Raw genomic sequence first — 27617 nt, forward strand, 5'->3', positions numbered from 1 at the left:
AGAAATTTTATTAATTGGTTACGGTTAATATATAAGTACCTAATTTCTTCAATTTTCTATATATTCAAGCCAGACGAGTGTTCTTTATATTATTTTTAAAATATCAAAAGTCCCTAATACATTCTCTAATAAATATTATTTACATTAATTAATATTATTTATGAATAATATTTAAATAATAATTAAAGATGAAAGGAGCTGCATATATAAGACCAAAGGTCTTCAATAAAAATTATTTCTTTTAGTTTTACAATAATTAATAATATTGATGAATAATATTTAAATTACAATGAAAGGTGCGAGGAGTCACACAAGTGATAAGACCAAAGGTCTTAAATAAACATTAGTAATTTTATGATAATTAATGAAGTTTTTTTTTTAAATGGTAATATATAGTACATCTACGTATTATGAAGAGGACTGCACCTCGAATACTCTACAAGCTACAAATTTTGTGATGCTTTAATTCAGATCTGTTTCTCTATTTTAATTTTTCATATGTATTTGGGTATACAATTGTGCTTAGATTGTCGTGTTATGCATATCTTACATTACATATTTATTTATTTTTTGTACTATGGATTTTTTTACACTTCGCGCGGATAAGTTAACTAGTTTATATTATTCAAGATCATTTTTTCCTTTATTATTCTTGTCAAGATTTCAGTAACTAAAGAAAATCGATATTATTAAATAATAAAATAATACCACTGGGTGGGGGTAGGAGAAAAATGTACGTATAATCATCACACTACTAGTAACAAGTGAATAGGAATAGGGATATTTAGGTAAATTCGTGATAGAGAGGCCTAAGTGTTATTCTTCTTCTACTACGCGAGGCGAGGCTAGGGTTTTAACATCATTTCCCTCTTCTAAAGGTTAGATCTGTCGAATTGCTGGTTGAGATTGATTCATCATTTTATATTTATTTTTTCAAATTCGTTTCCGCTTGCTAAAAAAACACTTAACTTTGAGCCTTGAATACTCAATTTCTCTCCTTGTTTACTTGTAATTAACTTAATTATTATTCATCTCGAAATCAATATACTATGATGCAAAAGTGTATTTTGCTTTTGTTTGATTACTGGAATTTTGGGAGACACTGATGCATACTTTTACATGGAATATTGCTCAAAAAGAGTTTTGAATTGTGTTCTCACGCCTAATTTGTTCTACCCCAGAAAGACAGAAAATTACCCTTTTTTCTTGTTGATATTCCTTTATTGTTGCCTTACAAACACTAATCTTTTGCTTCATGTTTTTTCAGCCCTTTTTGTGGGTCAGGCGTGGGGGCAGAATGGGTGGGGTGGTGCAAAAAAACCAAAAAAAAAAAAAAAAAAATCAAAACTTTTTTTCAAGAAAAGTTAATTTTTTTTGGGGGGAGGGGGGGGGGGTGGTGCAAAAAATAAAAAAAAAAATCAAAACTTTTTTTTCAAAACAAAATTAATTTGGAGGGGGGGGGGGGGTTGGGGTGGTGCAAAAAACAAAAAGAAAAAAATTCAAAACAAAATTAATTTTTTTTTGGGAGGGGGGTGGAGTGGGGGCAGGGGTGGGTGGGGTGGTGCAAAAAACAAAAAAAAAATTCAAAACTTTTTTTTTCAAAATAAAATTAATTTTTTTTTGGGAGGGGGTTGGGGTGGTGCAAAAAACCAAAAAAAAATTTAAAACTTTTTTTTCAAAACAACTTTTTTTTTTTTGCTAGAGGGGTGGGGCAGGGGTGCGTGGGGTGGGGTAGGCATGAGGGAAGGGGTGGGGTGGTGGGAGTGGTTGGGGGGTGGGTTGGGGGGTTGGTGGAATGCACTTATAGACTTGTTTTCCCTATTTTTATTAGGGAAGTCATTTTCTCCATTTTTGAGGAACTTGTTTTCCTAAAGAAAATATTTTCCAAAATTTTTGACCAAACGAACATGGGAAAATTGGAAATTCCTCCATATCGAACACACCCTTAATTGGAAAGTAGTGCAATATCTTGACTAAAATATAGACAAATGGGGTTTTTCAATAACGTATTTTATCTTTAATAAAAAATTGTAAAACGACCTCATGGGTTTGGAGAATGTCACTTAACCCCTTTTGGTTTTGGTAAATGGAAGATACGGCCCTTTTCATGAATTTAAGTTTTAATACGTTGGCAAATGTTTGTACGAATTTTTTTTTGTAATATTAGTTGTCTCGTATAAAAGTATGAGTTTAAGTTTTATACACTCTCAACGTAAAAAATTATTTACACGATCAAGGTCGTCCAAAAGATATCTACAAGGTGAACCTTCTTAAAATGTGAGATTTGAAAATTTTAAAATAACAAGAAGTAAAGACTAAAGATGACCTGAATCCTGATGGTGTAAAAATTATTGACACTGACAGTGCATATTACTTAAACTTTTAAAGTATCATGCCTCTTTTAGTATACTTCTTTTGTTGTCTGATTTATCATCATTCAAGGTTTGTTTTCTTAGCTTTTGTATGACGTCTCGTTATTTTGATCCCAACAGAATGGAGGAATCTGACTATCTTATTAGAAATGTATATGATCAATGTGCTGGCCAAAGGCTTGTAAATGTAAGAAGTGTTGCGAGACACTTTTGTGGAAATGTAATGAGGAAAATATTGTTCAACAAGAGGTTTTTGGGAAATGGAAATGAAGAAGAGCAAGTGAATGCATGTTTTACGGTTCTTGATCATATATTTGGGTTTTCAGTCTCTGATTACTTGCCATCATGGATAAGTAAATTGGATTTAGATGGCCATGAAAAGATATTAAGAGAAGCATTGAGGTGTGTGAAAAAGTATCAAGATTCAGAAATTGATGCAAGGATTAATATGTGGAAGGATGATATTAAGACCAAAGAAGAAGATGTTCTTGATGTTCTTATTCAACTTAAGGATAGTGAAGGGAACTGTCACACCCTAATTTCCGATAGGGCATGACGGGCACCCGACCCTTACTTAGGGCCGAGCGAACCCGCAGACTCTCGAATACACACAATCATACTGGGCCCGCAAAACATGTAAACATGTGTAAGGAAAATTTTTTCGGAAAACAAACATGCCTCTCATCTTTTTCAAATCAAATAAAACACGTACCCACATGAAATTCATAACACATACATAATGATACATGAATATAGCGCTTACAAACGTACATTCATACACACGACAGCATGCTCGCAAAGTCTCTACCATAACTCCGGATACGATACAAAAGTACCGACTCGACAAAGACTGGTCGGAAGCTGCTCGCCAATCGGTAGCATCTTCTCTGGCATCACCTACTCATCGGTGGGTGACTGCACGTGGCATGAAACACAAACGAAGAAAGGGGGTCGATGCGTAAATATGTATCGAGTACGTAAAGCATAGCATACATCAAACGAGGTCTTAACCGAAGTAAGAAATACGTAAAGTGAGCACAATAACCGAATACCATGGCTTATATATCCGAAACACAAATCGTATCCGCCCCGTAACGGACCGAAGACACACGCAAATAATCATCATACTCATACCGTACACGTCATATCCTGTCATACGAGATAACATTAACCGATGTGGGATTTGCCTAAACCAGTGTGGGATTTGCCTAAACCAATGTGGAATTTTGCCTCATCATTGGGTTTGCCCCACCACCAATTTGCCCCATTGGGTTTGCCCACCATCTCGGTAAACGGACTCGTCATATCATCATACATCATCACATATCATATGCGGTCCATAGTGGGACCGGCGGACGAACGTGGTCGCCGCCCTATCCGGCGCCACAACACGGATAACACCGAAGTTTCAAATCTCCGTATCCCCGTCACACATCATAACGCCAAACACAAGATAACACCAAATATAAATGGAACCCGGCCTACAGTGAGAGGCTCGGTGAACCGTAACACAACATAACACGGAGTATATCATAGTGCGCACGATCACATACTGGTTCCGGATCCGGTGAAAGAGGTAACAACGAACGCACGAGCGGATCGTAAGTATCCATAATCATACAAATCATCATTTCAAACTCAACCGAATAACCAAAGCGAACTATTAGTTCAAACCAAAACGATGAGTCAAATCAGGTTTTTTCTTAGAATCTCTCTTGAAGCATATCAAAAACCGAACTTCAAAAACCATAGTTGCGTATCAAAATCATAGGCATAAAATCCTTATTTCCAACTCGACGGACAAATAAATAATCATGCTTGGGATAGGAAAAGTGGTCGTATTAAGTCCCTTTTTAAAAAAAATAGGTCATTTAAAACCAACATAGAAAAGTCGCGGGACCCACGGACGAGCGTCAACCCAATCCGGGCCCGCCTATAAAAATTTAAGTCCTTACTCGTCATGAAAACCTTTGCGAAGAAATCGAAGCGATCCGAGCTCTCTCTTGAAAGTTACGGTCGTTCGTAGTTTCGAAATCGTTTAGGAACATATCTCTTTTGAAAACAAAACTCTTTTGAAACAAAATTCTTTTGAAAATATAACTCTTTTGCAACCTTAGAATTTTAATCATACAAAAGACGTAAGGATCATAACTCGACCGCATTAAGGATACAAATAACAAGGAACATATAAGAATCGTTTACACAACATTTCAAACTCAATCATATCAAAGACATACGAACCATAGCCCGACCATACTAAGGATACCAACATCAAAAGCAAATACGAATCACAAACATACTCGAAACTTAAGAATGGAGTTACCCCGAGGCACAAATCATGTCATACCTTAATCCCGTCTAAGACATGCCAAAAGAAAAGAAGGATAAGCTTCACATACCTCACTTGCTTCCTAAGCTAATCCAAACGTAAGTCTCGTCTTCTCAAAATCTACAACAACATCAATAGGCATCGAACATTAGCCATAAGCATCGAAAAATTCAATTCCAAGCCATTACTTTTATCTACAGAAATTTGGGCAGCACTTCCCCTATAAATTCAACAACCCCGAGAATTCAACTCGGCCAAATCATCAACAACAATACCAACAACCAAACTACAACATCAACAATCAATTCAAAATGCATTTCTAACATTAGTAGCTCTTTACATAACTTCACAAACATTCATAATATTCCGACATACTTACTTCCCTCACTCACATTCAAACCAATATCAACGTTTATACATTCGATTACTAATCCAAAACAATACGGACAATATTCAAGAACGCTTTAAACAATTCACACGATTTTTTCAAACAACCAAAACCATATCCCAACCACTTTCGAAATTGTCTCCAACCCGAGAACAACACCAAACACATTCTTCTCTTCCAAATTCATAATTTACACCAACAACAATTCCAACGATACCAACATTAACCATAATATTTCCAATTTCAAAATACATCATAAACATTCCATATGGTATTTGTCCCATATTTCCATCACAGAACCATTTTATAACGATTTTACGACTCATTCTCCGTAAATAAACCAATATTAACACAAATAGAAAGAGATTCATACCTTCCCCTCGATAATAATGCTATATATTTACTCCTCCACCTTGAACTTAAGCCACAAAGCCTCACTCACGCTTAGTTTTTGAGCCGCAACTATACTGTTGTACGGACCGGAATTTGAGAATTATACCCGGTTTCGGGCTAAAAGTTAGTGGTGAAAGGTTGGGGAATTTTCTAGAATATTTGGAATGTTTTTGGTCTGATTTTTTTGGTGAAAATGAGGGTTAAACCCTTTATAAAGTCGCCCCAAGTCACCGTAGCATTAATGTAGCGATCTTGTGCTTATTGACCTCTTATGCTTCGATCCTTGTTCATCGCGGAAATTATTTCGAGACCTAAAACTTTTATATACCGATCTCTTTATTTGCATACCTGGATATGTCCAAAACTTCATACAATCTGTATAACTTATTCAACATTCCAAACTTTTCCTTATTCACAATTTACCCTTAACACTCCATACCAATGAAAAGATGAATATGCAACTTGTGCATTAAAACAAAAATAAAATCGGAAATTAAAAGTCTTATCCACAACTTGTCGCAATCCAACTTAAAATATTCCAACGTGCAAAATACGGGATATAACAGGAACCCTCTATTGACTGTTGAAGAGATCAAAGCAGAAGTTATTGTAAGCATCTCAAACCTTAAACTACACTACTCTAGTGATTAATATGCTTGTAACTGATTACTACTATACATAATAAATGTCATTCTAAATATATTTAAACGTAAACCTGTACCAACTATAATCTTCATGAGCCAACAAGTATAATCTTTGTAGTTGAATCCTATATATGTTATCTTGTTTTACAGAGGCCGCGTTTAGGAACTTTTAGATGAAATTGAGACGTTTACAAAGAAGGAAACAAAATCTTAACTCGCTTATTGAATTATCTGATTGGTTTTTCTAACTTGTAGTATGTCAATGTTAACAATAACTATTATGCCTCAACTTTGAGGACTCAGGCATATAAGTCTTCAATATACTCTGATTGGGTCCATAATATTTCAATATATATGTACTCAAGAATTATCTAACACCAAGAGTTCTCTTGTATACTCTCGTGGTTATGTAAATTTCTAAAATATACTAATTGTCTTCTAGTTGGTATCACCTATACAGATTTTCAACTTCTATTTTTTTTTTAAATCTCTTGCTAGATCCGTCTAAATTCCGGGATATTCTAGATATTTTTGGATAGGTAATCCATTACAAATGTTATTCTAGTTATATGATCATGTTGACTAAAAATTAATAAGAAAAATAACACATAAGATTAGTAAGGTAATAGATTTTTGTAGTCAATTTCTTTTGCTACATTATAACTAGTCATAAAAGATCGTCATATCATGTAGCATGTTAATAGTAATTTAACGTAATAGAAATAACTCTCCTACTAAAAGAAAAAGATATGATAATTAGCCACATGATAAGTCATGTCTTCTTTTTTCATGCATTTTAGTCGATTAGCTAATCATCTAAAATTTTATCGCACAATTTCTAAAATTGTGTGTGCGTGCACATATATAGGAGGTAATGCTAGCAGTAGTGGATAATCCATCAAATGCAGTTGAGTGGGCACTAGCGGAAATGCTGAATCAACCAAAAACTCTTGAAAAGGCTAAACAAGAACTCGACACCATTGTTGGAAGGGGCAAATTGGTCCAAGAATCTCATTTCCCAAAGTTGAACTATGTCAAGGCATGTCTAAAGGAGGCATTTCGGCTCCATCCAGTTGCACTCTTCAATATTCCTCATGTCGCTATTTCAGACACTATTGTTGACAACTACTTTATACCTAAAGGTAGTCATGTGTTAATAAGTTGTTTAAGCCTTGGTCGAAATCCTAGAATTTGGCCCGAAGATCCTCTTATGTTTAAACCCGAACGACACCTCATTCTCAAGGACAATACCTACGATGAAGTGATTTTTCAAGATCCAACTTTAAGAATGTTCGCGTTTAGTGCAGGAAGAAGAGGATGCCCAGGAGTTTTACTAGATTTTGATATCACAACCATGATGTTTGCTAGGTTGCTTCAAGGATTCAATTGGAGTTTGCCGCCCAATCATGTGCAACGAATTGACCCGATTGAGTCCCCCAATAATATGTATATTGCTCAACCTCTTACTTTGACTCCGTTGAACCAAGATTGGATCAAAATATGTACCCATTGGTATGAGGTGTTGTTTTAAACCAGTCGAGTTTTATCCAAATAAGTTGGTCAAGAATAAAAATTATGTAATGATGTTATACTTTCTACTACCTATTGATTTTCCAATTATATATTCGGATTTTGATTAATTACGGATAATGTTTTCTAGACAGAGTCTTGGTCATTGTTTAGTTTTCCGGAACAATTAACTTGACATGTGTATTCGCGTATCTCAAACTGGATGAACCGCTCCAATTCAATTCAAGGACAAATTTATATTATTCAAGATCATTTTTTTCTTTATTATTCTTGTCAAGATTTCAGTAACTAAAGAAAATCGACATTATTAAATAATAAAATAATACCACTGGGTGGGGGTAGGAGAAAAATGTACATATAATCATCAGCGAATAGGACTAGGGATATTTAGGTAAATTGGTGATAGAAAAGCCTAAGTGTTATTCTTCTTCTATTGCGCGAGGCGAGGCTAGGGTTTTAACATCATTTCCCTCTTCTAAAGGTTAGATCTGTCGAATTGCTGGTTCAGATTCATTCAGCATTTTATGTTTATTTTTTTCAAATTCGTTTCCGCTTGCTCAATTTCTCTCCTTGTTTACTTTTAATTATTATTCATCTCGAAATCAATACACTATGATGCAAAAGTGTATTTTGCTTTTGTTTGATTACTGGAATTTTCATGGACTATATATTTGTTGCATATTGTGTTCTCACGCCTAATTTGTTCTAGTTCAGTTGTCCTAGAAAATTACCCTTTTTTCTTGTTGATATTCCTTTATTGTTGCCTTACAAACACTAATCTTTTGCTTCATGTTTTTTCAGCCCTTTTCGTGTGCAAGGAAATGCTTCATGCCTTGGATACACGTCATCTACACTAAATTACACTCGTCGGCCCTCAATATTATCTAGTCATGTGGACAAATGTGTTCAAGATCGTACGTTTCATATACTTCTATCACTCATTACACTTGCCTTTGCCTGTCATATTAGAATTTCTAAATTCAAAGTTTTTATTGTTGATTTCTCATTCTACTTGCTAAATTTTACAAGTGAGTAACCCATTTTTATGGATTTCAAATAGTTAAATTAACATGCCTACCACTCCTACTAGAGTATAATATTTTTTTGGGTAGAAGCCCACAATTGTACTAACCATCCCTCCCAAAATAAATAAGAAAAAAGAAAAGAAGAGAAAGAGCAAAGTGGTGATGCTTATTATGATTGGATATTCCTTTCCTGTTGGGGAAATTTATCAGTCCTCCAGATTTTGAGGAACTCTCTGCTGCTTTGATGGTATATCCTAACAAATATGTGGTTCTTAATGCCATTTGTACTGATTGGAGTTATTGTACTCTACCTGAAGTTGTGATGCTTATTATGATTGCATATTTCCCCCTAAACTCATCTATCATTTTGCAGGGTGGCTTACATCAAATATCTTGGTTTCAGTTTCTTCCTCACGAAGCCGATGTTAACTCTCTAGTGGACAAGAGGTTTGATATTTGAGCAGTTTAAAGTCTATCTCCGTTGAAGCAACAACCTGTAGATCATAATTAATTGTGTGTTTTTCCATCTGTTTAAAGTGTGAAGCTGGATAAGAAAGAAGCTGCCACATGGCTCGTACTCTCGTCGCATCTACAACTGCAGAAGGAAGGGTTTCTCAGCACATGGACCAATTCCTTTGTTGGACCTTGGGACCCATCTCAGGGTCTTTACAACCCTGGTATAGATGGTCAGCAAAGTAAATTGTAAATCCCTTTCTTAGTTTTCTAACTTCTGCTTGCTTTTAGTTTTCAGATGAGAAGATCAAGCTCTGGCTTTTTCTCCCTGGGAAGCATTCATCCGTTGTTGAAAAGGCACACTCAGCTGTATCCAAATTAAGAGGTATGTTGAAGGTTCTAAAGAGGGCGAGGTAGACCTAAAATTATATAAAGAAAGTGCCTACAATCTCTGGGAATCAATGCGGGCTTGGCCAAGAGTAGCAAGCAAAGGATCCATGTAGGCAAAGAATATAGTTATTGTTGTTACACTTGTGACTTGACTTAGGTCATGCCAGGACAAGTGTAAAATTTGGTAGGAATTGCACCGGGCATCCGCTTTGAGCACCCCTATTTAAAGCCTTGCCAGTTTTTCTAAAAGCATCTAAACTTTAGCCCAAAAGAGAAATTTTTTGACAAACTGCTGCTGCTGCTTCTTTATTATAACGGGTTGTGTTAGAGAGTGTCTCAAGGGTCAAACATCAAGACAATCAGCTGTGATAGTCCTACTACAACAAGGCTATCTGCTGTGAGTCTAAAACTTAGGAATTCAAGATGAACCCGAATACAATTTCTCATCTTTTTTCTATTATGTAGTTGAATGAATTTAAACAGCTCAAACTCTCCTCTAATATTAGGTTTTCTTTGTGTTAAGGATCTTTTACTTCATCTTTTTGGCATAACTCTCCTCTAATTAATGGTTTGTTTGTGGAAAGGATCTTTCACTTCATCGTTTTTGCGTAACTCTCCTCTAATTAGTGGTGTATGTTACAGTTTTGGCATCTGGTCTCTGGGTGGCTCCTGGAGATTCAGAAGAGGTTGCTGCTGCGCTATCTCAGGCCTTAAGGAATTGCATGGAAAGGTAATGATTATTATTTCACGTTCTTAGAGTTATCCGTGATCTATTGATTATTTACCTGTAAATATGCTACTTGATATGACAGAACGCTCAGAGGACTTTCATATGTTAGATATGGAGATGTATTTACAAAACACCGTCCATTTTCTCAGAATGAAGAGTTATTCAGGTATGTTATTTTTACCTACATTATTTGTTGTCCTAAGTGGTTGAAATGATTTTACGATGAGTTTACAACTTTCTTTTTAACTGTACTATCTTCCTTATGTTGCCATGAAATTTCCGTCCTTGACTTAAAGTTGTTATGAGCATAAGGCGACTGTGCGCTGATTCTGATCTAGTCTGTTGTTTAAATTTTTTAGTTAGAACTTCAACCGATGCAGTCATTCTGGTTTATGTACAATTACAAGTCTGAGAAACTGCAATTCTTTGTCTGGCTTTTCTGGGTGTGGCACTTGTAGCAGCTATATCTTTTTTCTTTGCCTACTACTTTTTCATAGCTTCGCTGTACCTGGAATTCTTTTTTTGGATTGGGTACTTATCATAGTCTAAGTGTTATTTGTGGTATTACTGGTGTCCTCAGTGTAAGCTTGTTGCTGAAGGTATTCTTCTGGCTTTCCAAAAGGAAGATTGTATCTTGTGTTGAATAAGCCAGGGGTCCAGTTTTATTATGATTAGCTCCTATGTATGTCTGATATTTAATTGGTTCTTTTCTTGAAGAAAGGGACAGCCAGTGGTTGAGTTCATATTTGCTGCTACGGAAGAGGCTATCTTTGTCCATGTTATTATATCTGCAAAGTAAGTTTGATTAGCCCTTGATTACATTCTAAATTTGAGGGAGGAGGCTGAAATCTGTCCTTCTGCTTGACAATCTGTTATTGGCCCCTGTAATAAGTTTTTTCTTCATTTTTTTCTCTAGGCATATACGAGCACTTTCAAGTGGTGACATTGATAAAATATCAGAGAATACATCTAATGTCTCCGGTGAGGGGCTTCCAGGTTGGTTTCTTTGCAGAACTGAATGCAACAATTAAAGGCTTGGATGTTGGATGTACATTCAGATACTGAATTTTGTTAATCACCCAATAGGTTCTTCCAGAACCTGTGCTAATGGAATCTAAGAGGAGCTGAAGAAACACATTGATCCTAGAGATTGATTCTTGTAGTTCTAAAAACTAGGAAATTGGGCATAAACCCAGTGGCAAAACATGCACATTATTGTTGCAACCCATTACGTGATCTTATATAAAAATCAGTTTTAACGCCTTCAGCATTTTGGAGAGTTACACATTCTTGACTATTTAATTTGTTATTTGTGATTACGTTAATTTGCAAAGTTTGCATTTTGGGATTGGAGTAATGCCTTGTTTTCTCTTGGTTTTTAGTCATTTGTAGACTCGACAGTAATGACATCCTGATGTTCCGAAGGCTCTACAAATTTCTAAAAATTGATTCATGACGTGCAAAAAGGAGTGGGGTGGGGTTGTGACTTTTCTCTACTGTGAAGGTTGTGAAGGTTGTGGCACAGATCGTTTAGGACTTTTATGATCAACTCTTCAGTTTTGCTATATGGGATGTACTTTTCTGGCGGTGGCACAGCTTTTATGGCTTATGAAAAGTGGTAGAAACCTTTCAAGATAGATATCATCTGTATGCCAGATTGTCAATTGCTTAAAATGGTATAACAACAACAAGAAGAAGCCCAGTAGAATCCCACCATGTGGGGTCTGGGGAGGGTAGAGTGTACGCAAACCTAACCCCCACCTTGAAAGGTAGGGCGGCTCTTTCCAAAAGACCCTCGGCTCAAGAGAGGAAAAACAAGACAAAAGGTCAGATAGGGCCAAGCATATCAAAAACAATATGAAAACAAGGAATAACAAAAGCGAGAAAGTCATGGTAGAACAGTCCGGAAAGAAAGGAGCATTAACTACTATAGATAAATAAGATAATCAAAGTACAAAGGCCCAACAAATATAAGCAGAAATCAAATGGCAATAAACGAATGAGCAAAACTACAACTACTATGGTGAAAGGGTAAGCAACCTAGCCTTCTATTCTAATCTGAGTCCTCCACAACCTCCTATCTAAGGTTATGTCCTCGGTAAGCTGAAACTGTGCCATATCCTGTCTAATCACCTCTCCCCAATACTTCTTCGGCCTCCCTTTACCTCTCCTGAAACCGTCCAATAGCCAACCTCTCCCACCTCTGCATTGGAGCATCTGTGCCTCTCCTCTTCACATGCCCAAACCATCTCAGCCTCGCTTCCCGCATCTTGTCCTCCACCGATGCCATTCCCACCTTGTCCCGGATATCTTCATTCCTAATCATGTTAAAATGATATAACATGATTTATTTATAAATTCAGTCCTCTCAAGAATGGTTTTTTTTTTTTTTTTTTTTTTTTTTTGGTTTTGATCAAGAATGTTTGTTAACCCTCCTGAAATTGTTGAGCTGTTCTTGGCAACACGGTCAGCAACATGTTCCTTATTAGCACATAAAAAAGATGGGTTAAAGAAAATCCACATTATTAATTAGTTTACTTATTGTTTAACTAACTCAACCAAAAGTATGAGCTTACTCATGCATCAAATTTCAACTTAGTTTCAACCAATTAAAAGCCTTTTGGCACGCATTGCTATGCTCCTTAATGGTTTGGTATAAGTTTTAATACGCGATAGTCATGGTATGCTGGTATTTTCATTTATCCCGTTTTTCCCTTTTCCAGTTATTGTCTCACCTCATGGAATGCGTGGGAGGCTTACTGGATGTTGCCCAGCTGATCTTGTGAAGCAAGTGTATCTCAGGTCAAATTTGCCCCTCTAGTTCCTTCTTTTTTGGCTTGTTCTTAACCCATCCTTCTCTCTCCCTCTTGTTTGTGAACAAAATTCTTTCAAAGTGATAGAGGTCATGTCTTAATGTGGTTGCCTTACTTTGATTCATATTTGACTTGCCAAGCAGTTCTAGCAAGCTTAGTGCTTCAAACGGCGTTGTTGGGCTACCATGCAATGCTTCTCAATCTGCTTATCAGCTTAAGGGCCAGAATTGCTATGTTGAAGTTAGCCTTGGTTGCACTGCACCGGAAAACAACAATATACAAGAAAGTTCAAATGTACAGAATAATTCATCCAGGCCTACCATAACTGAAGCCTCTGCAATGGCCAATGTTGTTCAGAGTAAAATACCAGATAACTGTGGAAAAATGCTTATTTACCCCCCCGAGGCTGTTCTTGTCCCAGTGGTGCAAACAGCATGTGCGAGATCATCTCTAAAAAGGTAAATCTGATAAATTCTGCTAAGTTTTTTTCTCTCCTTTTTCTTATTTCCAATTTCAAAAAAAAAAAAAAAAACAAAAAAAGCTAAAGAGATTACACTTACTAAAAAAAGATCACAGTAAACTTGTTCTCCTCTCGATCTTGTTGAAGGTCCGTCAATGGAGTGCTGGAAGATAAGTCACAAATCTGCTATCTTCCACATCAATGACAGGAACACTACAATAATTAATCTTTGATCTTTTCACTATAATGGCCAGATATCCATTCCATCCCTACATGGTTATAGAAATAGTGTGGTCTTCAGTCGTTTGAGGTTTCTGTAATAGGCTCCGTCTCTTATATCTTTTTTTGAGAGTCAGTTCGAGTGGCTGATGGATTATGGTTAATAAGTTCTTTGAGGGAAGTCTTTGTCTGAGGCTTCCACTATGTTAGGATATAGTGAAGCCCAAGTTTCTATACTGACTTCTCTTCCGTGGATCTAATTGGTAAATACTGGGATTGGAATTATTGCTCAAACTGAAACTTGGCTGATTATTTTTAGTGTTTGTTTTGTTTAGTTTCTTTGTCCTTGATCCCTTACTGAGGATCAAGCTAACAAATTAATATATACTTGCTTAACATCCATGCATGTCAATATTTACTCAAAAGTGCATGTTAGTGTTTGTGTTGACTAGGGTGCTTTTCTTGTTCAAACTTGCTTGAGAATTAATATCCATTCCTTTTTCTAAGAGTTCTGGAAAAATAAATATTTTTATGTTTTATTCACAGATTCTGGCTGCAGAACTGGATTGGGCCCTCATTGTCCTTTACATCCTCCTTTATGCATTGGTACTCTCAGCTTATTCTTACTGGCAGTTCATTCCGTATCTTTCTTTTTTGGTTAAACTTGCATCTCATACGTCTAATCCACAATATTGCAGTTTTGATTTTCATAGTGATGCCAAAGTCAATTCGTTGGATGGTTCTTGGCTTGAAGCAAATGTCATACGCTCTAATCGGCGTTATAACAGTAGTAGTAATAGCAATAGTAGTAGTGTTAGCAGCATAAGTACTTCGTCTAGTGATAGCGATTACAAGACCTCAGGAACTGGTGATCTTGAAGCAGACGCTGATTCTTTGATGTGTAGACAGTCTGGATTATCCTCTTTGGATCGGTCTCAAAATGACAATCTTAAGACGGTATGCTTCCTATATAAATTTTGAGTTCTCTCTATAATTTGCATCTGTATGGTATGGACTGTATGCATTATCTTATATTTGAATGCGTAGTCCTTGATCGATCTTAACCTTATTTAACTTGCAATGACTTGCTATATCCTCATTTTAAAACATTTTCAAAGAGGTATGTATGTAAGTCTTGTCTATCATTTAAGAGTCCATCATATAGGCTTTGCTTTCTCAGATGATAGCGTGTAAAGAGGGACCTAGATCTCTAGCTAATTGTAGCAAGTAAATTAAGAACTTCTGGTTAGCTTTCTTCTATTTTCACTTTTATTTTATTTAGTATGATGATGATATGAAATGAGCTTAAATGAAGAAGTGGGGATTCATATAGCCGACTCCAACTTGTTTGGGACTGAGTTATAGTTGTTGATATGGTTAGCTTCCTTTTGATTTCCCATGCTGTTGAAACTGGACTTGACTATAAAGTACAAATAATAGAGTTTGAATCCAGTAAGTTTGGCTCAGACCCTATATATGTGTTAGAAAATCCATAAAGTGCAAATAATAGAGTTCGAATCCATTAAATCAAATGGGCCATGGTAGAACCCCGAACACGACCCCATAATGTTCATATCTGGGTCTGCCTCTTATAATTTTTGGCATGATTTTTTTGAAAGGAAAAAAGGAAAGTTTAAAATAGGAAGCTATTTTCTTTAAGTTTCCTACTTGCAGGTTAAAGGAAAGTCTCTTGCAGGAAAGTTTTGCATTGCTTAGTGCTTCTTTTCTTGCATGCGGTTATCCATAATGATAGCATGTGCTAAGTGTTCTTCTGTTCTTTTCCACTCGATTCTTATTGTGTGTGTTTTTGTTTAAAGGAATTGGCGAATATGACATTTCAAGTTTCTTTGCAGGGCTTTAAGAGGTCGAGAACTGGGATTTCAGAGTCATTTAGTCAGGGAGGAGCAGTGATAAATTCATCAACAAGTGACTATGCCTCAATGGAAGTAAATAATTCTGCAATTACTGGAGGAAATGATCAGAGCGGGCTTGAGTGGGGTTGGGATGATGATGATAGAGTAGGCATGGATATTCAGGCACTTCTGTCAGAGTTTGGAGATTTTGGTGACTTCTTTGAGAATGATGCTTTGCCATTTGGAGAGGTAGTTATATTATCCATAGATGACAAATTGCGGTCACATCATCTCCATCATCATATATGTTAAAAGTATTGTTAAGACCCTGATTATTCCTCGACTTTGAAACAAGTTAAATATCAAAATCTGAGAATTATCGGAGTTTAATGTAATGCAATTGATTGACTTATTTTTGTGAAACTGTCAACCTTCTTGTATCAGATGGAAGGCTTTGCTAATCTATGAAACTGTGCAAACCAAAATACTTTTCTCAGGTTTATGAATGATCCAGTAATTTCATCGCAAAAAACTCAACTAATTGATTCCTCAGTTGATATTCAAATACAAGACTATGAATTAAATGGTAGAAATAAAACACAGTGGATCCTTAGAAGGATAACACGGTCAGGATAGTCAGAAGGGTTGTCTTATTTTAAAAAAAATTCTAGTGGAAGGTCAATCAAACCTACCTCACGTAGAGAGCTCATTTATTTTATTTGCATCCTGAGGAAAGTGGTTTCTCATTTTCTCCAATTGTGGGGGGGGGGGGGGGGGGGGCATCCCTCTTGGATCTGATAAAACAGACTATGAGTCTGATGATTGTACGCAATTGTATCTGGCTACCGTAGGAGCACAGTTTCATTTTGACTAGGAATTGCTTCTCTTATTTTTTCCTTCGTCTGATATAATGTCCATAAGATTAATCACATACCTTATTTCTTGCCATCAGTTACTTTGTCTTGGGTCCCAGACCCCACATGGTGGGATTATACTGGGCTTCTTGTTGTTGTTGTTGTTGTTGTAGTTACTTTGTCTTTGGTCCTGAACTAAATATATCAGTCAATCTCAAGTATACGGGCTGCACACAGGGTGTTAATCTTGTTCAAGAACTATCTATATATGATTCATTTTGTTTTTGTTTTCGTTGAGTAGTAGTCATGCCCCCATGGGAGATAGTAATTCTACATACGACTTGTATGCAGTTTTGAAAATGTTGAACTGCATCAAATTATTTGAACGCACTGCTGTTTGTGTATAACTTATTAATTGGAGGTACGGAAGTTTACTCAATGCATTTAAGAGATGAATGGGCTGTTTTACTGGATGATATGGAACTATGAATAAATTGCTTTTAAGAGGACACCATTGGTGGCTAATAGATGCCTGCATCTTGCAAGATGAATACGAGTTACCTCGTTGCAGTAGATATTCTTCTTCTTTTGCTTTCCTCATCAGGAAATAAGCTAATTTCACCTTTTATTCTTGAAGCCTCCAGGAACTGCAGAGTCTCAGGCTCTTATGTTTCCTGCAGCAGATAGTGTGGATGTTGGTAGCAGCTCTGGTCCTTCGATGATGGATGTGCAAGATCAGATGCTTTTACCAGTAGGTTTTCCATCGTTTGATAGCTTTAATCAACCACCACCGCCAGCAATTCTGGATGATTCACTGAGCAAACATCAAGAAGTTATAAAAAGCGCCACAGTTGCTAATCAAGTAAACAGTGCTTCCGCATCTATTGCTGGTGAATTCGATCACTTAATTAAAGCTGAAGCTCTGATATCATTCGCTCCAGAGTATGGAGCAGTTGAAACCCCTACAGGTGAGAACACCCATTCGATTTTCAGGAATCCCTATGTTCCGAAGTCCCGGGAAGTGGAGACTGCAAATTCAAGCTCAAATAGCTATGTCTATTCAGCAACCCCACCTTTGTCGCCTTGCTTTGATGCATCTGAGGAGAAGTCTGGTGTGACTGTAAACCTCAAAACAGGCACTGGAAGGCATGATACAAGCTCCATTCTTCAATCAAAGAAATATTACACTCATGTTGAAAGTGGAAAAGAGAAAAACGATGATAAGTTGTCTGGCTCTGTACATAGTGGCGCTACACATGAGGCTCAAGTAGGACAATCTCCGTTTTCTGGTTTTAATTCGACAAATTCTGTTAAATGTATCCACAATAAAACCGAGAAAGCCAATGAAGGGCTACTAAAAGCAGGCAGCTCCGGTCAATCAATGAAAACTGTGCTAGCGACAGAAGTTGAATGCCTTATGTGCCAAGCATTTATGTGTAAGATACGGCATACTCTATTATCTTCAAGCAGCTACCTTCCTGTTGGCATGAGCAGGATGTCAGGGTGTACCGTTATAAATCAGTCACAAGGTGAAGCAGTGGTTACAATGGACAATATGTCAAGCAAATCTGAGATGAGGAAGAAAGAATTAATACCAGTTAGGATAGCGGGTGATATTGATGGAGGATTACTGGATGGAACCCTTAATGCACCAGTTGCCGCCACTAATTCACCAGTTGGCGTTTGGCGCTCTGTTGGAGTTTCCAAGGGAATGAAGCAACCATCAGCTGGTTTAGAACCTGGCCACTCAATTCAGCATAATTCTTTCATTGAGGAAAGTATGCTAGCTTATGGGCTACGTCAACCGCTTCAAGAACTTCTTGATGGGATGGCTTTACTTGTGCAGCAAGCTACATCTCTTGTTGATGTTGCACTAGATGCCGATAGCAATGATGGTTCTTATGGTTGGCTCGCACTGCAGGAGCAGTGGAGGCGTGGCTTTTCATGTCGACCATCCATGGTTCATGCAGGTTGTGGGGGAGTATTGGCTTCCTGTCATTCGCTGGATGTTGCTGGTGTGGAGCTTATTGATCCACTTTCAGCTGATGTAAGCTTTTGTTTTTAAGTAGAGAGCTTTTTGTATGAGTTTCAGATTTGATAGAACATAGCCTTCCTCAAAAAAGAACATAGCCCTCCTCTCCCCTTTCAGCTGAGGCACCTCTGGCATACTCTTAGCCTGCTTTGTGTACTATCCTAGGCTACAGTGGCTTGTTTATGCTGGTGGTGTGAAGTCTCGTAAAAATGCAACAATACCACAGATGACCTGTTACTCATCATTGTGATACTGTGGATAGATTGGGTAGTGCTCTCTGATAATCTTTAGGAAAATAATAGTTAAATGAGATTTTCATAAACATCCATGAGTGTAGCTGCATGGGGATGAATGACTTGCAGTCTGCTATCTGTGTATTGTCACCTCAGTGCTCTCCTCTTGATGAGGGTGATTGTTTTTTATTAAAGATATATGGTGTAGAATTTGTAAAGATATATAGTGTAGAATTTGTTGTTTTCTTTAATAGTTTTATCTCCCCAATGTATACTTTTCTTTTTTATTAAATTTAGGCGTCACATTTGTTACCATCTGAGTCAAAGGGCAGTTATTTCTCAGTTGTGTTTTGTCATGTGACTGCCCTTATTGTAGCTTCCATGGGTAAACACCTGAAACAATTTTGTAGTTTGAATGGGTAGAAGATGCATATTAACATGTTGCTAAGTCTTGCACATTACATATCTTCGGGTTGCTCTCTGCTTTCACAATTATACTTAATATGGGAACCTGTTCGTTCAGGTTCAGGCATCATTTACCCTCACTCTGCTGCAGAATGATATAAAAACAGCTCTGAAATCTGCTTTCGGTACTATGGAAGGTCCTTTATCTGTTGTTGATTGGTGCAAAGGTCGCAGTCAATCAAATGATGGGGGAATATCTGGTGATGGTTTTTCTGCAGAGTCCACTGCAAGTGCAAGTGAGTGTCGAGATTCTTCAAGTACCATATCATTGTCTGTTGGAGAACCTATAAGTCCATCTCAGTCCTCCGCTGGTGGATCATCTAGTTTGAGGGGTATGAATTATCATGGTCATACTGTCATTATCCTACCACGGGTGTATTTGATAAATTTCTTTTCTCTTCTCAGATGGAATTAGGGTGGATGAGGCAAGTGAGCGCAGATTAAGCCAAGACACTTGTCTATCAGAGTCAGAGCAGCTACCAGGCTCAAGGCTTAGGCCAACATTGGCTGCAGTACCGTATCCTGCTATACTTGTTGGGTAGGTTTTTCATTCTCAAGTTGGTTGATCCTTGTCAGTTCCTCTTTTTGAATTAGTGAGCATTAGAGGTTGCCTTTACCCCATATATCTTAAGATGGGAAATTTCTTTATTTTTCATTTGCTGGTCTATTTAACCCTGCTTTGCTATTCACAATTATAAGAAAGGCATCCCTTTTTCGTTGTGAGATAACTTTTTATGCTGTGATTTTTAAAATTGACTTCCGTGGAATGATTGCTTATTTATCAACCACATACCTTGTTGTGCTGCAACTTATGAAAGGACTTTAATACAAAATTCCATATGTCCTTTGGGATTGCTTTTCCCAGAATCAATATTATACTTTGTGCCTTAGAAGTTTCTTAATTAACACCTTCCAGTTCTGTAGTTTTCTCTTATCTGCCTTATGATATAAATTCATAAATCACTGTTTGTTATTTGCCTTTTAATATCAAATAGGCTCAGAACAACAGATGGAACCCCTTGGTATTTGTCTCAAGCATTTGTAATCATCAATTAGAGTGTTTACAAAATGCAGGGCTTCACTGCCTTGACATGAACTGTTTCCACTTTATTCTCTTTTTTGATTGACATACTAGGTTGATATGAAGTCAGCTTCACAACAAGCAGGCTCAACTTGTTCATCGCATTAATCAACTAATTTGATGGAAACTCCTCACTTCTTTCTTGTATATTTTATTATTACTCCATATTTCGTATTCGCTGTGTGTTTTAGGACTGAGGCATAGTTGTTACTGTTGTATTTCGTATTCACAATGGGGGGTGAGTGGCATATAGCTCTACAATTGGCTGAAGCCTTAATATGTGATGGTGCTAGTTGAATTATTAAGTTGCAATTTGTCACTACTTACTAGTTCTAGAACTTTTTCCATTTGGATTACTTTTAATACTTCAACCTTGATAACTTAATTAAATAAAAGCATGCTGGAGCTGCATTTGGTTCTTCTATTCACTTTTAAGTGAAAGGGGCTCACTGATCAAAACAACAAGAAGTGTCGAGGACTCGCATGGACATCGTAACGTTGTATTTGTGACCACTCAGTTTGCTTGGACTACTTTTTCTGGCCTTAATTTTGCTACTTTAGGGTAGGAAATAAAGTCTTTTGACAATGCAGATACCAAGACGATTGGCTTAAGACATCACCTAGTTCTCTTCAGCTCTGGGAAAAGGCACCTTTTGAGCCTTATGCAATGCCCAAGCATGTAAGTTTAAGATAGATAACACAAGTAGCAGGTTTTAAATATCTTCAGGCTGTTGTTTTGCCTATCTCCTTAACTGTTTTTTTGCCCTAACCATTTTTCCCCAACATTTTTCAGATGACATATCATGTTGTCTGCCCAGACATCAATGCTCTAACAACAGCTGCAACTGATTTTTTTCAACAGCTTGGAACTGGTTAGTATTCTTAAGTGTCATGACTAATCTGCAGATAGTATATTGGTTCTGTCTATGTTACAGAAAATAATACAATAGCTGCTTTGGTTTTAAGAAGATAAGGATTCAGGTATTTTGTAAATCCGCATTAATTTTACAATTTCGCTGGTTCATTTTTAATGTTGCTGCATCTAGTGTTATCAAAAGCGAAAAGCGCAAAAAAGCTCTAAGGTCAGCTGGGGCTTTAAGCGCGAAGCGCAAATAAAGCATGGGCTTTAATGAAAAAAAAGTGCAATAGTGCAAAAAAACAAATATATATATGTTTAGTCCAATATTAATAATAATAAGCATGAATAACAAATATATGACAAAGAAATTGTAAAAATATTACGATAAAGTGAATTATCAATCATCTAGTGTCACCTCCTCGAGAGGCTCATTGGCAAGGAAAAGTATGTCTTAGAGCCTTGATGACGACGCTGAAGCGCACATAAAGCGAGGCGAAGCGCTCAACATGTTTTGAGCCTCGCTTCAGGGCTTAAGCGTGCTTAGCGCGCGCCTTTGATAACACTGGCTGCATCTTTAAACTGAATCAGCATGTCTCTTCCATTCTGAAGATGTGGATAAGTGACTAATCTGAAATCATAAATTTTTTTAATGCACGAAAAGATGAAATCAAAATTAGAAAGATTATGTTAGTAATTAGAAAAAGATTAAATTACGGCTTGCTTCTCCTATACTCCTGCTTTGTAACTGTCCTTGACTTGGATATTTGTAATGTAAATATGACCACCTCTATGTTTGGGGCATGAAATTTTGTTAGATGATGTTTTTCGAATGATTTATCTATTGTCCAATAAACTGCCAGTTCCGTGTTTTTTTTTGCCCCCTCTCTATCTGATTGATTATGCTTTTATCTTTTAGTTTATGAGACATGCAAACTTGGAACTCATTCACCTCAATGTATGGGAAATGAGATGGAGATAGATTCCGGCAAGAATGCATCTTCTGGTTTTGTTCTGATTGATTGCCCTCAGTCAATGAAGATAGACAGCAGTGGTGCATCTATGCTGGGATCAATCAGTGATTATTTCCTATCCCTTTCCAATGGATGGGATTTAGAAAGCTATTTGAAGTCTCTCTCAAAAGTTCTCAGAAATTTGAAGCTTACTTCATGCATGACCATGAATCCGAAAGAAGGAAGTACTGGTCCATGTACAGTAAGTTGTGACTCTTTGTTTGTCTTTTTTATTCCTCTTCTATTTTGTCCTCTCTATAACGCTTTTGTTTTCTCTTTTTCCATTTTTTTTTCTCTATTGCACTATAACTGGAAGATGCATCATTAAAGTGAATTTCGTTGAGTCCATTATGGATTGGTGGAGATAATGTACCCTGTTGATTTATTTTAGATGTTAGGACAGTCCACCCTATAATGACATTTTTATATACTTAACCTTCTTTGGCAAAGCAAAAGGGGAAGAATATATTGAGAAAAGAGTCATCCCATGTTAATTCATTGGTACATGTAGTTCGTAAGTAATTTTTTCCTGGATAAGAGAACGCGAAAGGAAAAATGGAAAGTACTGTCAAAGTAGAACTTTTCCCACTGCCTCTGGTGCCTTCACTACATAGCGTTTGTTTTACTATGATTGGGCTTACCAACAGTGTTTATGATGCTAAACCTTGGGTTGGGGAACTGTCAAGTTGATAGTGAAAGAATGACTTGCACAATGACCTGTTGTCTGGTCTTCTATGATATAGTTACCCCAATGTGTATTTTCTTTCCTGCTGGTCGAGTAGTTCTCAGTTGCTTGAGGCTAGTTAAATGGTCACTAGTTGGATAAGCAAATAGAATAAAGACATTTATAAATGTTTCGTCTTAGACAGGGATCAATATTTTATAGTAAAATACATCTGTTAAAAGGGATTAGTCTACTTTAAAAGTGATAAAAATCTAAAGTAGAGCAATATTTTATACTAAAATACATCTGTTAAAAGGGATTAGTCAACTTTAAAAGTGATAAAAATCTATAGTAGAGCAGCCGAAGAAGTGATTGGATTCACTAGACATGCCCATGGCTCAGAAGTTTTCTCTATACAAAGAATTTATTCTGACCAGTTCAAAGTTTGAGATGCTTAAGTAGTACGGGAGAGTTTTACTTGGAAAACTGAGAAAGGTAACTTTGGCTAATGCTAAATGGCTCATATACTCCTGAACTCCTGGTTGCATTTCTGAAACAATAATTACGGATGGTTTTCTTTTTTCTTAGTTGAGGATATCTACTTATTTCATTATTTTTGTCTTTGAAATCCCCTGATATCCTTACTATAACCCTGTCAACTTTTATGCGGAATCAGTGCAACATTGCCTTGAATGAGAATTTGAGATTCTGTTCTGTTGGATCCAAATGGGTGGAAAGAGATAATGAGAATTCATATAGCCGACCTAAGTAGTTTGGGATTGAGTGGGTAGGTGCTCTTGTGTTATTTTGCTGCTCTCCAATTGTTGCAGATTTCCATAGTCATAAAACCTTAGAATATCCGATTGTAAAAAGAAAATTAATTCTCAAAAAAAAAAAAAAAAGAAAACTTAGAATATCTGATTTAAGCAAGAGTATTTATATGGATATGGTATTTCAGAGAAGCTGATATCTTATTGTATACTTGAATGTCAAATCAGGTGATATACGTGGTTTGCCCTTTCCCTGAGCCTCTTTCAGTTCTACAGACAGTGATCGAATCTTCTATTGCTGTTGGATCAGTGGTTCTTTCTTCAGACAAAGAGAGGCGATCTACGCTGCACAATCAAGTCGGGAAGGCCTTAAGTTACTCAGCAGCTGTGGATGAGGCACTCTCAAATGTTTTAACACTTTCTGGGTTTTGTATCCCTAAGTTGGTATTGCAGATTGTCACTGTGGATGCAATTTTTAGGGTTACAAGCCCTGCTCTGAGTGAGCTTGTCATACTGAAGGAAATTGCTTTCACAGTTTATAACAAAGCCCGCAGAATATCTCGAGGGTCCTCCAGTGACATGGTTCAGTCGTCATCCATGTCTGGTAGATCTCATCCCGGCCTGATGCAAATGACTTCCCCAGTTCCAGGGATGTGGAAGGACTGTCCTCGAAGCATAGGAACCTCCCTTCAGAGAGAGGCTGACCTTGATGCAAGCCTAAGGCCTGGTAGTTGGGACAACTGGCAAACATCTAGAGGGGGAGGTCTCGGATGTGAGCCAAACAGAATTGGGGATTTTTCTTGTCAAGATGAAACTCGTTATTTGTTTGAGCCCCTTTACATTCTTTCTGAACCAGGTTCGTTGGATCGTGGGCTTTCATTCCCGATGTCGGGTAATCCAATGGCTGAATCTTCAAAGCTTTTATTGGATGATGGTACAAGTGGAAGTTTTATGCAGAGTTCAGCTTCTTCAGGTGGTGGTGACACTGGACTAAACACTCAGTCTGAAACATCTGAACCAGATGGCTTTGGATCTGCACATCAGAAATCACTTCCAAGCTTGCATTGTTGTTATGGATGGACTGAGGATTGGCGCTGGCTGGTGTGTATATGGACAGATTCCAGGGGAGAACTGCTTGATAATCATATATATCCATTTGGCGGAATAAGTAGTAGGCAGGATACTAAAGGTCTGCAATCTTTGTTTGTGCAAATTTTGCAACAAGGATGCCAGATACTTCAGGCATGTCCTCCTGAGGCTGCCATTGCCAAGCCTAGGGATTTTGTCATTGCTCGTATTGGATGCTTCCTTGAGCTTGAATGCCAGGGTAAACATTTGTTATTGATATCTTGTGCTTATTGTTTACTTCTGTTACATCTTGATCCTCAATGGTGTTAAATTTTGATGAAACTGACTTGCTGGCTCTGTACCTTTAATTGCAACAGATTTTCAGCTGATCTCGTTGTTATTCTTTTTTGTTTGTCTGTGTGCCACAAACAATTTAATTCTAATGTATCTGTGTGGGATAAGATTATATGACACTTTGAACGTCTTGATATATTGCAGCATTTATTGGTTTTATTTGGCGGGACTAGAATGAAGTTTCTTCTTGAGTTATCATTCATCTGTAATGTTGCTGAAGTTGCTTATCTTATTAATGCAATTTTCTGGATGCAGAATGGCAGAAAGCCCTGTATTCAGTTGGGGGATCTGAGGTGAAGAAATGGTCTCTGCAGCTAAGGCGATCTGTGCCTGATGGAATGACTACTGCAAGTAGTAATGGTACATCCTTGCAGCAACAGGAAATAGGTCTGATTCAAGAAAGAGCACTTCCTTCCTCCCCTAGTCCATTGTACAGTACTCACTCAAAGGCTTCCTCTTTTATGAAAGGTGGCTTAGGTCAACCATCAACAAGGAAGCAGTTAATTGGTGGACAGGGTATAGCGGACAACTCCAGGGGCTTACTCCAATGGGTGCAAAGCATTAGTTTTGTCTCTCTTTCTATTGATCATTCCTTACAGCTTATGTTCCAAGCGGATTCAATGAGTCATGGTAGGATTCCTCTTTTCCCTCTTGTTTTTTGGGTTTTCAGATTCCCTGTTCTCTGATTGAGTTGACTCTCCTTTGGCTTTCTTTTGGACCACATGGACTGTAAAGGAGATGCTATTTCTAAATACTTGACCAATCAGAGATTAAGAGGCTGTTTGGATTGCCTTTTTTTTAAGTAGCTTAAAAGCTAAAATGCCAGGAGTTGGGGTTAGCCAACTTTAGCTTATTTTTGTTACTTTTTTGGCCTAAAAGGAAGTGCTTAAAAACACTTTTTACATTTCCCAAACACCACAAAAGAGTTTAAAAGCTGTTTTGGTCAAAAAGCACTTAAAAAGGCAATCCAAACACCCTCTAAATGCATTAGGCCACTTGTAAGCATAAAGTTCTTCTAAGATTAAGATACACTCCGGAGGAATTGCTTCTCTAGTTGGAGGTGTTGAAACTATATTTTGAGAAAGTCAAGGGAGGAATTGCCTAGTTTTAAGGAACTGTGGTTGGGGTACGGGTTACCAAGGGAGCTTCTGTGTTGGTTTCTTTGGGGGTGGTGGGGGTGATGTCAGGGTTTTTAATATGAAAACATATCCTATGAAAAATATTCTCTATGGATCCTGTCATCAGTTCACATTTTTATCTCTGGTTATTTCTGTTTCATACTTGTCTATGGTCGTATATGATTATGTAAATTTTGCAGGGACAAGTCAAAGTAGTGGCATTATGAGCCAGCCAGGTTATCTTGAAGGTTATACTCCAGTTAAGTCCCTTGGTTCTACGTCCACCTCCTACATTCTAATCCCGTCACCCAGTATGAGATTCCTACCTCCTGTCAGTCTTCAGCTTCCCACTTGCCTGACTGCTGAATCACCACCACTTGCCCATCTTCTCCACAGCAAGGGATGTGCCATTCCCCTTTCAACAGGTTTTGTCGTTTCAAAAGCAGTACCTACTATGAGGAGAGATGCAAGGAGCATCTCAAAAGAAGAATGGCCCTCAGTTCTTTCTGTCAGCCTCGTTGATTACTATGGTGGCAGTAACATCATCCAAGAAAAGTTTTTGAAGGGTGTCAGTAAGGTTGGGGGAAGGGGTACAGGCTCGGAAACAAGAGACGTTGAAATAGCGACTCACTTGATTCTTGAGAACATAGCTGCAGAGCTCCATGCTTTATCATGGATGACTGTAAGTCCGGCATACTTGGAGAGACGATCTGCTTTGCCTTTTCATTGTGAGATGGTATTAAGGCTTCGAAGGCTGCTTCACTTTGCCGATAAGGAAGTTTCTCGGCAACCTGAGAAAAGCCAAGTTTAGGATATGTGAAAATTGCAGCATACGCACAAAACTTGTTCAAGCCGTCCATCTTGTGAGCTTGGATCTTTGTTTCACTGTAGAAACGACTGTAAACACGAAATACATATACTAGTTTGCTGTTAGAAGACATTCTTTTTGAGAAGTGTAACCTTAGGAAAAATTAGTAGTTGTAGGATAGTAGAAGATTGTTAATTTGTACATAATGTTGTGTAAACTATCACGGGGATCCAAAGAGAGTTGAGTACACAATTCTTTTGCCCTTGTTTAAAAATTATTTTGAAGTGATTGAGATCTCATTATCTTTACAACATTCTAAGGCAGTTGATGACAGGATGTTTTTACTAGATAGCAGACTTGACTGTTTATTGATTCTCTTTTCTTCGTTAATAGCAGTGTTAGTGAACGAGAAATGTGATCTGAAGCTAGTATTGGTGCTTTATTCAAATTCAGACATTTCATTGGCATAAGCTAATTGTTAAGTTATTTGTTTGGAGAAATTGTCGTGCGTCCTCTGTATTGTAAATCCTTAAAAATGGCAATGTATTGCCTTCTCTTTTCTCTCGTCTTGTTTTTCAAGTTTTGTTGCCAAATATGAACAAAGGAAGGCAGGCAAGAAGACTACCAATTCCATACAAATGCGTTGTATGGGAAAGTATCTGCTACTCCTTCCCTTTCATTTTATTTGGCATTAATTTTTTA

The 27617-nt window shown here is 37.3% G+C and overlaps 2 protein-coding genes across 6 annotated transcripts; both read left to right on the forward strand.

The window, feature by feature from the left end:
- The first annotated feature begins 792 nt into the window (after positions 1–792).
- On the forward strand, positions 793–27262 carry LOC132060410 (mediator of RNA polymerase II transcription subunit 13). Of its 5 annotated transcripts, XM_059453458.1 has the most exons (24): positions 8006–8137; positions 8458–8570; positions 9055–9128; positions 9219–9358; positions 9433–9519; positions 10167–10254; positions 10337–10420; positions 10972–11049; positions 11171–11250; positions 12978–13056; positions 13211–13525; positions 14293–14352; positions 14445–14703; positions 15600–15848; positions 17091–18500; positions 19242–19515; positions 19589–19721; positions 20856–20943; positions 21058–21136; positions 22040–22335; positions 23796–24894; positions 25245–25376; positions 25458–25619; positions 26308–27262. In XM_059453458.1, the coding sequence occupies exons 2-24, from the start codon at positions 8547–8549 to the stop codon at positions 26916–26918; spliced, it is 5901 nt and encodes a 1966-aa protein (XP_059309441.1). In that variant the 5' UTR covers positions 8006–8137; positions 8458–8546; the 3' UTR covers positions 26919–27262. The 5 variants fall into 5 exon arrangements, with proteins under 5 accessions (XP_059309439.1, XP_059309441.1, XP_059309438.1 ...); XM_059453456.1 differs by lacking the exon at positions 8006–8137 and adding an exon at positions 793–878 and having other exon boundaries at positions 25245–25619; XM_059453455.1 differs by having other exon boundaries at positions 25245–25619.
- Positions 2494–7890, forward strand: LOC132061647 (isoleucine N-monooxygenase 1-like). The gene is made up of 3 exons (XM_059454417.1): positions 2494–2774; positions 6049–6091; positions 6995–7890. The coding sequence occupies exons 1-3, from the start codon at positions 2494–2496 to the stop codon at positions 7655–7657; spliced, it is 987 nt and encodes a 328-aa protein (XP_059310400.1). The 3' UTR covers positions 7658–7890.
- Positions 27263–27617: the final 355 nt, after the last annotated feature.

Source organism: Lycium ferocissimum, chromosome 6 (assembly GCF_029784015.1).
Source record: "Lycium ferocissimum isolate CSIRO_LF1 chromosome 6, AGI_CSIRO_Lferr_CH_V1, whole genome shotgun sequence".
Lineage (NCBI taxonomy): Eukaryota > Viridiplantae > Streptophyta > Magnoliopsida > Solanales > Solanaceae > Lycium > Lycium ferocissimum.